A 13,729-nucleotide genomic window follows, 5' to 3' on the forward strand; every position below is an offset into this window, starting at 1 on the left:
TGTATGCAACATCAATACAAAGGAACCAAAGTGTTCACTGCCAAGAGACCACGAATACCTTAATTACATGCATGAAAACACTTGATGAAGTCAAGTTGTAGCTACTTTTCCTTCTTAATTCAGATGGAAATCTGTTTTCCCTGCTTCAACAACGTTTTCTATCTCCACCGCAGCAGACAACACAATCTTGATCTGAGTGATTTTACCCACAATTTAAGATGACTTTTTTTTGCAGAAAGAAACACTTCATAATCAAATGCATACAACCAAACTAAAACTCAGCTGACAAACGGATCATTCATCTTTGCTGACATCAAGGTGTAGGAGTGATTTTGTTTTGTTTCCTTCCTACACACCCAAAGCATGTGATTTGTAACAAAACTCAAAATTCCTCTTTGGACTCAAGGTGAGTCTAGTGTCACAGCCATGTTCCATGTCACTTAGTCTACCATCAAACAACTGATAACTTTGCTACTTACAAAGGTAGACAGTATACGGTGTATTTAGGAACTATATCAACCATGAGGACTCATGTACGAACTACTGTTAGAATGCCCAACAACCTTAACTTTCAAAGCTGCCTGACTTGTGCACTCAACCTCCAAATTATCTTGATTACCAGAGAAGGAATGAAGTTCTGAACTGAACAAAAATAATATCAAAGTCACCAAGTTACTAACACTCTCAGTGACTTGAAGAACACTAAAAATAGTAGCTGCATATCCTGGAGAGAGTCTTATGTAGACATCCACTTATTTTTGTATACATCTCTGGCACGATGTCTCCAAAAAAAAGATCTCCTGAGGTTAAGACCAGACACATAAGCCTTTCTCCCAATCTAAAACCACAGCTATGTTTTATCATCTATCATTTTATTTCATGACAAGGTATTATACTAATCCAGGAGTGGCTGCAATGAAAATGTTGCTACAGTGCTAAAGTTGCAAGCCGCATCCATATCAAATCACTGATGGAGCAACTTTAATTGCTGACAGTGGCATGACATGAAGAAAAATGAATAAACACAAAAAATAGTTATCACTAATACATTACAATGTAATGCATGCTGGCCTTGATATGTATGTATTTCACTAAGCTCATGAGAAATCAAAACGACACGTTTATGCAGAAGTATTACACAGAGAACTCTTTAAAATGGTCTTTGTCAAGGTCCAGTTTGTGTCATTAAATGTCTTTGAATCATATAAAGAAGTTCAACACCTTGGGGATGTGACATGGTGTTTACTTACTGAACTGTTCTTCTTGATGAGGCAAAATATGTTGCTAAGGATACGTGCACACATTATAAGGTCCTTCTGCTCTTGTAAATGCATGTGGAGATGATGTAAAACTACTGGAAGTAGAATATATCGAGAATCTGGAAAAAATGAAAAATTTTATGAGCCGGAGCTTCTCATATAATAATGTCATTTTAATATAGACATACAATGTGTCCTCAGTCCAAACCAGTATTTCTGATAAGCAGAAGCTTCTAATTGCTTTAACCAACATTTCTGATCAGCAAAAGCTTTTACTTCATAATCATAATATTCTAAAGCAAATATTTGAAGAATAAAAAAATATGCTGAAAGTCAGCCTGTTATATCATGGATGGAGAAAAACAACACTGTGCGGAATATAGCATATATAACAGAAAATTCTAAGTATTTATTGAACTGTCATGGAAAAAAACTTAGCACCATAATACCTGTATTCAAAATAATGTGAGATTATGCTCTAGTGTTCCCTACCACGTGACTGGATCCCTTTGCAAGCCTAGGTCACAAAAGACTTATTCTTGAACTTCTGTTATTTACGAGCAGTACTTTCAGATTTCTTTCAGGATTTTCACTTTCCAGATTCCTCACTCATACTCAGTACGAACAATTTAGGCTGCTGGTGTCTACACAGAATGATTTGCCTTTCGTCTATTTAATTTTCTAAGCACAGCTCTTTGGTGCTATTTTCAGTCCTGAATTCTCTCAAAATGATGCAAGAACTTCAATAACATGCTACATTTTCTTGCTTCTTTTTCTTATAATTAAGGATGACACCAGACAGGAAGAGCCCAAATACACCTGTGATAACATGTTGAATATCTATTTATAACTTGACAAACTGAATGGGTGTTATGCATTTTCATTCTATTGTTTATACATCTTTTCCATAACTGATAAATGAAATGTATTTGAATCACTTCCTCTATTAAAATTTTAATGATGATTATATGCTAAAGTATCTAAATATATTCCTCTATTTAGTTCCTTTGTTCATGAGTGTAACTATTTCCTAAAAATTGAGTTTATCTACCTGGAAAATTACCACTTCAAAATAATTTTGTCAATCATGTACTGTTTGTGGATTAGTCTAAACACTTTTTTGGCCTCACATATTTCCTATTTTTTCCATGAGGGAGGAAAAGATAGATTTATTCTGAGATTTTATTTGCTGAATGCTTCTTTCACTCACTGAAATACGGCACTAATCTTTTCTTTCTCTATTATTCCCTTGGTTTCATTGTCTAGTTACCTGTATAACACAAATCATACGGACAAGTTGATTCACACACACTATTTAAGTATAGTCTTGTTTTCATAGTAAGCCTGCTTGATCTTTTTAAGTGAGTGTTTCATTCTTATTATTTATTCAGGTGTTTTGCTATATCTTCCTACTGAAGAAAAATATAAAGACAGACTGTATAGCAATAGGCAAAAGGCCATCAATGAATCTAAAACCAGTGGTATCAAAACCCCAAACTGGGAAACAAACAGCGACTGTTTGTTTCTTCAAGTGCCTCGGTAGGTTTTCATCAGAGCTGGTGTGAGAGTTCCTATCTGCTTGTAGCACTGCAGCTGGGCAAAAGTGTCTCAACAAAACCAACAAGGCATTTGCTTTTTGTCTACCTAATACCTAGAAGTTCAGCAAAGTGTTGTCCCAGGTAAGTGAGGTGTCAAATGTGCACAGCTGCCGTGGACCTGCAAGATCTATAGGGCCGAAAGAAAAGCAGGCAAGAAGATGGCTAATGTGCAGACCTGTGTTTAGGGCAATGCCAGCTTCTGATCCCCACCATGAAATCTGTTTATTGATTACTGATAGGTGAAAATACAGACCTAATGCCTCCATCTGAATTGGAAAAGCAGGACTCTGCTTTCCTATAAAATAGACCTAACCTCTGGATTACAGGGGACGACTCCTTTTCCCTGCCTTCCAGTAGGTATTATATATAGTGAATTCTTCACTACCTGATAAACCATCTTCAAGAGCAGAGATGAAAGGTTCACTATGCAAACCAGCCTGTGGTTCTGTGGCTGGGGCACTCTCGGCAGGCAGGTGATGGGAAGCTGAATGCAGGCTGACAGAGCACTGAACCTGGTCTTCCATTCCCAGGCAAATGCTCAAATCACTACTCAACTCCACGACTGAGAGCAGTTACAGTAGCTCTTTCACACGTTGCTAGCAGAAGCCTTTTCCTCTGGGCCAGAGGTCCTCTGAGGACAGCAGGCCCCATCATGTAGCTAAAACTCAAATCCCTCAGCCCAGAAGGTGAGGAGAAAACAGGAGCAGCGCTGTGCCGAGGTGTTTCCTCTTGGTTAACTCTAAGCAGCTTCCTCACGAGCACAAACAGGGTTTGGTAGCTTTTCTGTGTACTTTGTGTGCTGTTTACGTGTAAGTGCAGCATTATGAACTCCATTTTGAAGATGAGAGAACTGCACTAGAGACACTTGACTTGTAAAAAGCGAGCTCTTACATACAATGTGACCTGGAGCATCTCTGTCAAAACTCAACATCCTCATTTCACTGTTTCAAGCATGCCATTTTTGCAAAAGCTCCATAAAATGATCAGGAACTTTGTTTTACCGAGACCAAACAGAGTAGCAAAAAGCATCTTACAATGACTTGCAACTGTACATGGGAGGAAACAGTGCCAGTTGTTGAATTAACCACCACATATAACACAGCTTCAGATGGACTCCTTGTAAGCCCATAATCTAAATACGTCTCTGTCTTGACCTGTTTAAACAGAAAGGTGTACTGATATTACAGCAGAGGAGAGCTGGCATATTCACCTCTGAGTCAGACCAAGGGCTACGTGAGAAAGTTTGCAGAACATAGTGTAAAACATTCGTCTCAGGTTACTCTTGTTCTTAAAAACTGTCAGCTGCAATGTCAGCCACTGTATATAGAAAAATTAATGAGTGCAAGGAATGGTGCAATAATCAGAACTCTCAGTCATAAGTAACTGTCCTAATTTTTCTTCTGTGCAGGAAGCCAAATTAGCTGACTGCTTAAAATGCTAATGCTTGCCCTTTACAAATATTATACAGAAAGAGAGGAAAAAAATCATGACATAGAGCTTTTCAAGTACACGCCTGGCATAATTAGCAAGAGAGACTACTCTGGGCAATCCTTGTGACTTTCCTATGCAAGCTACGTTACATTTAACATTTAACACACTGCACAAGTTTCCCCCCTTGCTTTTCACTTAGTGGTAAAGCATAAGCACAGACATACAAAACTTCTTTTTTTTTTTCTAGTATATTTTAGCTAATAATTTCAGAAAGATGATATTAATTTCAATAACTATATCTGAACAGATGGTCAAAACTTCAGACTGTCTTCAGAATTAGTGTAATGGAACATTTTAAACAAATAAACAGCAGTCTCCTTGAACAGTGAGAAACAAGGAAGTTGCTCTTGTTTTTGCTAGTTTTACTTGGACCTATTCAATTTACACTGCCCTGTTTGAAAGAACCACTGGACTTGAAGGTGGCAGAAGAAAATACTTGAGCCAAACAGTTAACACTACAATTCCAAAACCAAACATGTAAGCCTGCTCTGTGAAGGCATGGGCATGTCACTGTTCTCAGAACAGTTTGAAAACTTTTGTGAGGAATTGTTTCATTTGAAAGAAAAAAATTGCCTGTAGTGCAGAAGGAAAACACAGGTATGGCTGAGAAAGTCCTCCCTTGGTCTACAAAAGAGCCATGGATGCGAAGCATCATTTTCAAGGGTTTTACAAAATATTTTCTGCTCTGCACTATAGAGGTACTAATAAAGGCTGAATTTTTGTATGCAATATACATACGTACATACATCCCTCCACAGATGTCTGTGAAGCACATATATAAGAAACAACTCCAAAGAACAGAATACTGCTATGGAAGACAAATTAAGAAATACTAATTAATCTGAAAAAGATGTTTGAGTACTTGAAAGTAGTACTATGGATCAATGTGTAAAGCCTTTATGTTTTGAAAAAAACCCTCTCTTTTCAAATCTATGTTAACATGTAAAGTTTAATGGATTTTAACTAAATTTAATTCAGGATTTGTATCAACAGTTTCAGTATTGATAGACTTTTTGCATTTTTATAGCAATCAATTCATTTGCAAAGATTACTGAGATCTATTACCTCAAGTTTTCACAGCTATTGAATTTGTAAGCTCACAGTAGTACACTTGGAGAAAAAAAAAAATTGATGTTTTGCTAATTCCTCATGAACCATGTCAAAAAGAACATGGTTCAAGATGTATTTCTCTGTTGTTGGCCCTAACTCTTCCCAGCAAAACAGACTTAACTCCGCCCCAAAGCAAGCTATAATAATATCTAATGCATAAAAGACAACAAACAAGAGCGTTAAACTACTGATGTATTGGAAATGACAAAGGTACAAGATCTTCTGGGTACAAGCATATATAGGTCATCAATTTGGCCATCGTACAGTATCAACAGGGATGCATCCAAAGTTACACCCAAGATACCAGGAGACTGAAAGAATGGCCAGGCAGAAAAAAAAATACTGCTAGTCTTTATCAGCAGGAAAACTGTCATATGTTTCTTTTTAGACACCCAATGCAGTGTACTACAAAGATACAGAAGTAAATAGGGAAAAATAGAAGTAAAGGCCTTAACACCCACTAACTTTTCACAGGAGTTAGGAAGATAACTCCTGTTGACACCTTTAAACATCTCTGTAGTTGTTACTTATAGGAAGAGCTGAAGTTTAAAATTACTGTAAGTAAGCTTTACCAAAGCCTCAATACAGAGCCATTTGAGACATCCCATCCACACACTAACAGTAAATACAATATAGAACCTGCATTCTCTAGAGAGGCAGGTAGAGACCAGATGCATCAAATGCATCTGAAATTGTATGTACCATCTGTGCTTGGGTACCTTAAATCAACCCCTGTGTGTCTAATGTTTCTGTTTTCAGCAATATAGCAAATATATCTCCCAATTTCAGTGAAAGCCTAGCTTTAGTGCCAGCTGATTTCTGTGGCAGTGGGAGCTAATGTGTTAGTTGTTCAGGCCCTTGCAGAACAAAATGCATAAAACTCGCATGCTAAACTACTCTCAGCTGTTTCCAAGAAAACTCCAGATAACAGAAAATATTATCTAAGGTGTGCACGCCTCATTTTCAGATGTTTGAATAAATAGTTATTTCCTGTGTTCCATCTAGTTCCAATGCGTTAGCTAGCACTGCAGTTTGCAGCATCTTCATCTGGGAGACAGAAATCAATTATTTTCACAGCAGCACGCCACAACTTCACATTAGGATGTACAGTTTACTCTGCTCATTTACATAGCCTCGTGCAATATTTATTTTCCCAAGAGGATTTTAAAAGGAATTCCTTCTAGAGATTGACTGAGGGAAAGTCTACTTATACTTTGGTATTTCAAAGATGTAAAACATTAAGGGCAAAAAGATCAAGATGCTGATCTCCACATGACTGAAATGATACAAGTGTTTGCCTCAGTTTCCTACCACAGACATTGGGAGCTTATAGTACTGCCTGATTACTTTCACATAAGTTTACCTGTGGTCTAAGAAATTTATATTCTACTCGTGTATAACCAACACTTCCTGTAAAATTTAACACACAATTTTCATTGCTTTTATAGTCAAACCAACTCATATGACTTCTTAATAATGAAACTGGATTTGAATAAAAACCTCACACTTTTACAAAAGGAAGCAAACGAAAAAAATTGTCATATGACTGAAAAAAGATCTACAGTTCCAAGAAAGTCCCCAAGAGCCTCTTACATAGCATTAAATAACTCTCTTTAATTACATTCATTAATTTGGATTTTCTGGTTCGGCTGACCTAACCGAGATAATGGGAGGAAAATGGAAATTGTGTTACCTGGTGCCTACGTAGTTTGGAAAAAAAAAAAAGTAACTTAAGAGTATGCTTAAGATTGCTCCATGAATATGTCACCATCTACCCAGAGTATCAAAGGTCTGATCAATGAGCTGTAGGGAGAGCTCACTGTTCTGGGAGGGACCTCTGTGGAGGCTCACAAGGGACAGGATGAGCTGCTTTCACAGACAGAATGAAGCAAAGTAGCCAAGATCCAATACTTCTTACCCATTTCTTTGACCTCATACTTTTAAAGTACAATCATTGAAAGCATTACAAAAAGAACTTTCTAAGGTGTCTTCCTTTATTCTGCAACATCTCAAAATACTTTTGCGTAGCCTGGTGGGTTTTGCTGAGCCTCCATCATTGTAATGTGTTTATCTTTAATGCTTTAGATGGTAAAACTTACTGTGTCTACTGAATTCTATTAGCCAACACTCAAACAGCTCTCAAGAGGGCTTTTGGTGAGTAAATTAACACTTAATAGAATTCTTCAAATCTTTTCTATTTGAATTCTTTTATTTCCAAATGACTTCATCTGAAATTTAATATTTGGTCACTTCTATGAGTTTCACTTAGAACAGAAAAAAAGAATGTCAAGCTCACCACCACACAGCAGTTGTTTCTTCCACATAGCAAATAACTATGCTGTTATGTATTTTATGCATGAGCTACCACTTGCATTTGTGCAGTCTTTTTATGCTACATTAAGAAACAGAGGATTGAAAGTGCTGAATTGGCAAGAGTTATACAAATAAGACTTAATGGATAACTGGCAACATATTTGCTGAACTGCCCCCAAAGGAGGAAAAAAAAAAAAAAGAGGGTCAATTTAGTAAAGCTTTTTCCTTTATAATTACTTAAAAAGCATAAGGCAAACTTCCTTCACAGACATACTGCCAGCAGTAGATAAAAACAAACCTTTATTTTAAAGACTCTTTGTCTCTAAAAAACAAACCACTGAATTCAACTAATTGTATTCTTGTAAATGAGCAGCTTGTACAGAGCTCGAAGAATTGTGCCTCAAGAATCATTCCTTAGGAAGGAACAACACTCTGAACAGCACCCGCTGGCCTGTGTACCGAGCACACAATCTGAGTTCCTTGTCTGCAGGCAGCCCAAGGTAACCTCACCTGGGTTAGTGTACAGGTGACTCTCAACAGTTTTCCCAATACTCTGCAGTTTGACAGCTTGAAGGGACTCATCCCCATGCTTGACTGTTGGCAGGCTGCCCAGAGCATCGTGAACCAAATTTGCCACTTCTCTTACATCGAAGAGCTTCAAAAGTTCAGAGTACACCGATGGGAATGAGCTGAGAAACACAGCCTAGAGGAAAAGGGCAAAAATGGACAGTCAGATATTGCAGTATAGTTTTAACATTTGTAGAATTTAAATAACTAGAGAAATTTTCGTAACAGTAGAAAAATACCTGGTTTTACACTCAAGGTTAGTTAGTAGCTTTAAAAATGGTCACATTTTCAGAAGAAATATCCTCACATTCATTAACGGGCTTACGCTTGTGACTATTTTCCTTTAAGCACTACCTAATGACTGTTGATTTCTCCCAGGACTAAGTGGAAGTAAAAAGTTCAGCTTAGAATAAAAATATTTACACTTTACAGGTTCTTCACAATCTATGTGTGAGAGGAAATTTTTAAAAGCATAATAAAAGCCAGCGGATATCAGAAGTAAAAGATTTGAGTGGAGTTGTTTCAGTTTCCTTTGTTTTAAGAAAAATAATACGATGGCCTCCATATATTCAGTTTTTTAAATAGTTAACATTTTTATTTTGGAGTAAGACAACACTGGCAGTCTCGGTTCACTTCAGCAATCCTAAAAGAGGGTTAGAAAGTCATTGGTGAGTATAATGAATATGGAAACAAAACACTGGAAAAGAAAGGAGGATAACGCCAGAGAAAGGAAGCCAGAACTGACATTCCCTTGTTCCTCTGCAAATCCTGCTCATACCTCAGAGGTTCTTCACATTGGTATAAGAACAGGTGACATACAAGGTTAAAAACACTGGAGAAGAATTCCAAATGTGGTTGTTTATATAATTTCGCAATTATGTTTTCATTCCACCCACTTACATGATAAGAGATGGAAGAACCACCTCTCTACTCTGTTCTCTCTGATTTGCCGTTGTCTTGGAAGAACAATTTTCTACATAGCTTAAGAAATTAATAATTCTTAACAGGTCTTGAACATCTTCGGTTACAGAAACAGGGGAAGAGGACGATATATCTATGAGCTCTAGAAGTTGGTAAATCTATGGCACTGAATGTAGAGAGCTGTCTCCTGTGTGTTTTGCCCCAGCGCTTTAGCACAAGCCAGTTTTAGTAGTCTCAACTGAAATAAAGACAGCAGCTCTCAATTAAAACCCACAGTTCACCAAGACTCAGAAGTTTTTTGCATTAAAACTCTTGATAGTCCTTTGTATGGCTCAATTTCTTCAGTTCTAATGTGGTTAAACCAAGTTGTAAAATGGCCAAAAAGATAAATTACTTTATTTGAATCGAATAATATAATTATTATAATCATAATATAATTATAATTCAAATTTAATATTAGACTTAGGATTATCTTTGCCAAGTATATTTAGAAGTTGCTGATATGAAAATTTCACAATATAGGACAAAAAGTATAAGGATGAGCTGAAAATGCCATTTTGCTCTAGGAAAACCACACTCTCTTTCCTAGGCATATAGGAAAGGACATACATACATTTTCTATATTAAGACATGGAGAGTGGCAGTAAGCAAGGCACACTTGAAAACTCACTTGTAGTTGGGATAAAGCACTAGCTCCTTTGCTCTCTTGGGAAAGGAAGAAGCGTACTGACATAAGAAGCTCTTGAATACAGCAGCGAAATTCCTCCTCATTCTGTCCACCAGTGGCAATAGAGAATAGCCTTCGAGACTGAACTATATATTTAAAGATATATTCCTGTGCCTACAAATGTCAAAATCAGAGATAACTCATTAAAGTGAACCAGCTCATCTTTAAACAGAACACACACAATAATCGTATCATTTGAATAATGAGAACTGTCTGAAACAGGACACCATGTTTTTCAATGTTGACAAATCTTTCTATGAAACACAAACAACATTTCAAAAGCACATACTTGGAAATGCTCTTCGCTTGCCTTTCATAATCTCTACAAATCAGGGAACATGTGTTTTGTAATTAATGGAAAACTGCAAAATCTCAACACTGCCCCCCGCCTCATCCCTCGCATGTCTTTGGCTACAGAAACAGATATTGCATAAACATACAGGACAATATGATTGATAGGCTCAAAATTTTGTTCTGTTCTTGGAATTTCTCTGCTGTTTAAAAGTTGTTCTCCTGTCAACTGTTAGACAGATAATTAAAAAAACCCCACAAAAGTTAAGCTGCAAAATTGTTGGAATGTAAATTAACAATATAGCCCTTTGTTACACGCAAGACACCTAAGTTAACAGCATCATAGAAAAGCACAGAAGGGTACCATGCTGATATTTTATTTCCAGACTGCAGCACCTATTCCAAATGGAAATACTGTTTTGTACAACTCAGCCTGACTCCACGCTGGGCTCTCTCGATGGTATAAATTTGGGCAAGAGCTACCAAACCCACCTTTTTCAGTAAAATTGCCGGTGTCAGGACTGAACAATTAAGTCAGCAAGCATGTCTGCCATTTAGATTCAGTTATGCAACAGGTGTTGATACCACCAATAAAATCTACATCTCAATTCTTAGTTCTGACTCCTATCCATGTATATCCCCATTCTGTAAGGAACACAGAGCTCCAGAGTCCTGCAGTAGTAAGTTCCATTGATCAACTATTGACAAGAAAGAACAATGAATAAACTGACTGCAATTAAAAAGTTTGCAGCTTGCCAGTGTTAGTATTACCATTCCATCATTTATACATACACTGCTTGATTTTCTAAGTTAAATCTGTTGGTACTGTATGAATACATAATTCAAATACATAATTGCCTTTGACGATTTTTATTACCTTTAGTACTTCCTGAATGTGCTCGTGCAGTTCCACTTCAGTGACTCGATCAATGTGCCACTTCAGTACTTTTATAAGATCTCTAGAATAGCACATCAGAAAGTATTATAACACAGAAGTGGGAGGAGCGTTAACTTTGTATTCAAAATGCAAACCAATAGCTGTCACATGAGAAACACTGACAAAATAAAAATACATTACGAGATTTCACAAATCACTACAGGCAAAATATCACACTTGGGTTTCAGTCTGCTGAAAGGCACTTTGTAGATCTCTGTCGAACAGGAAATAATACCACCAGTGCATGTGCAGTAGAATGACTCTAACAGGGATACACAAGCTCAGTTAAGCCTGAAAAGCCTCTGTCAAAATGGACTGTCCCTGCTGTTCCGTGCATCAGTTTGCAGTCTCCTTAAACTGCACTGGTTTCAACGGAAGCCTAGCTGGCAAATAAATACCAAGTACAGCAGAGTAAGTGATACTTGTCAGTGCACTGATCTACACAGTGAACACAGTTGCAGCTGGTGATGTTAAGGCTCCTGCCTTTTTCAAAGTAATTCAAATAAAGAAATCCGCTGAAGAAAGAGATCTAGAAAGGAAGCTAATGTTAGAACATAGGGAGTAACCTTTCTGGTAATTTAAAGTTATTATACACTTTTTTAACAGCCTAACTCTGGGCACTCATGAAAGCATTGCATTTTATTTCTAAGGATACTGTTTAATTTAACCTAATGATTGATTCTGCTTAGTTTACCAATCACTGTCAGCATTCAAATCAGATAAAGTATAGACTTCACCTGTATGCAAGTGCTCCTGCAAAATGACTTTCAATGTAAGTGTCCATTACTGGCTTAAAGTGGTGAAACTTGCTGTCCTGCAGCAAATTTATTATGTGCACCTAAATGTAGGGGAAAAAGAAAGAATATGTTGTTGTTGTTGTTCTTTTTTTTCACTTAATTCTTAAATAGTGTTAAGCATCATAACAAAGTGAAACTTACCAAACAATCAAATACTTTTGATCCATATTTTTGAGAATTTTCATCTAGAATTCCAAATAAAGTGTCTAGTGTGTCTTGAAGAAACTGATTGGAGAGAATAAGAGAGTTTAAATAATTAAATGGTTATTTCTGTGACATACAAATGCATTATTTCCCTCATATTATCTGAAAGGATAGAAAGGTGTATATACCTTCACTATTTCTGAACCATCAATTTCTTTTAATTTTGAAAGGCAACCTGCAATTTTGTCTGGGTGGGTTCTCCATTTCAGAAGGTCAAGCATATCTCCTGCAAAACAAAATGCAAGATTAAAGTTGGAAGCAAAGCAGCATTTCAGGTTTTAAATTCTACTATTACAGTCCACTCAGCAAAACTTGGCATCATTAAAACAAAAGAAAACATCTCAAGATTTGCCATAATATGACCTGCCCAGCAACAAATTTTCATTTCATCCCATAATTTCTCCATGAATAGAAACATAAACACATGGTACCAGGGCACTAAAATCAGTCTCCTATGACAAGTCTATCATGCAATCTTGTTCAGATACTTGTCAACTGCCATCTTAAAAAAAGTAATTACATTGCTGTGTCTCGTCCCAATCAAGGATCTGCCTTCCTGAGCCACCACTTGTCAGCTAGAAGTAGTCTCCCAATTACCAAGTTGAATATATTTAAAACACCCATCTTACGTCTTCTTTGGAGGAGAAATACAATGCTTCTAAGATCCTGCTTTACTAATAGGCAACACAAACTCTTCCGGAAATTCAGCTCTTCTGAGCTAAAATATACCTGAGTATCTTTGCACTTCCTCCAGTTTTAGTTCATTCTATTTCAGCTTTCTTGACCAAAACAGTAACTACATTACAGACAAGATTACATCATTGTTTCCTATATCATTAGCAATCTTATATGTCTGCTGTAATCACCTGACATATATGTTCTAGAATTTGGATTTTTTTTTTTTTTTTGATACAACATATTGGTGGCACAAATACCTTTAATACTGCTCAGGTCCCTGTCTACAGCAGAATCCCCAAGAGACTCCATTAAGGTACGATCCTCCCTTTTGTACCACTAGATTTAATCTAATTTGTACTCTTTTTAATTAATTACTTAAATCAAAGTTACCTTGTTTCACCTATATTATATATGACTCTGTCAACTAATGAGCCCTTTCAACTACATACTAGCAGCACATTTCATTAACAGGCTCTAGTCAAGTAAATCCCATCTCCACCCCCTTTCATCCCTTTAAAATAGAAATCAATCCCAGGCCTAATTCTTCAGACCTAGTAGTAGTTTCCTTCTACTCAAGAAGGAAATTCCTTCCACTACAGTGCAATCTGCTAGTTCGCTTTTAGCCTGTTTTTACCAGTTTTTAAATTCTTATGCTAATCTGTATCTTTACTAATTTACCATGTGGTGTGTTATTAAAGTCCAGATGGTTTAGATCTTCTATGTTTCCTCTGAATAATAATAAAAAAACACCAAAACTTTGAAAAGAAAGATAAAGGAGTTTATTCTGGCATGATATGCCTTTGATAAACTCATCTTAGAGCACATTTCATTTAGCT

General features: G+C 36.7%; 1 protein-coding gene across 11 annotated transcripts in view; it reads right to left on the minus strand.

The window, feature by feature from the left end:
* The window catches only part of DOCK4 (dedicator of cytokinesis 4), a 236,737-nt gene that overhangs the window by 68,913 nt on the left and 154,095 nt on the right, over nucleotides 1-13,729 (minus strand). For all 11 annotated transcript variants that reach the window (XM_071803296.1, XM_071803295.1, XM_065836787.2 and 8 more), the window contains 7 exons: nucleotides 12,344-12,441; nucleotides 12,153-12,236; nucleotides 11,952-12,052; nucleotides 11,155-11,236; nucleotides 9,930-10,100; nucleotides 8,282-8,474; nucleotides 1,251-1,378 (listed from right to left, as the gene is read on the minus strand). In XM_071803296.1, coding sequence (XP_071659397.1) covers nucleotides 1,251-1,378; nucleotides 8,282-8,474; nucleotides 9,930-10,100; nucleotides 11,155-11,236; nucleotides 11,952-12,052; nucleotides 12,153-12,236; nucleotides 12,344-12,441 — 857 coding nt within the window. The remainder of the gene's footprint in view (nucleotides 1-1,250; nucleotides 1,379-8,281; nucleotides 8,475-9,929; nucleotides 10,101-11,154; nucleotides 11,237-11,951; nucleotides 12,053-12,152; nucleotides 12,237-12,343; nucleotides 12,442-13,729) is intronic.

The sequence above is a fragment of the Patagioenas fasciata genome, chromosome 1, assembly GCF_037038585.1.
Source record: "Patagioenas fasciata isolate bPatFas1 chromosome 1, bPatFas1.hap1, whole genome shotgun sequence".
NCBI lineage: Eukaryota > Metazoa > Chordata > Aves > Columbiformes > Columbidae > Patagioenas > Patagioenas fasciata.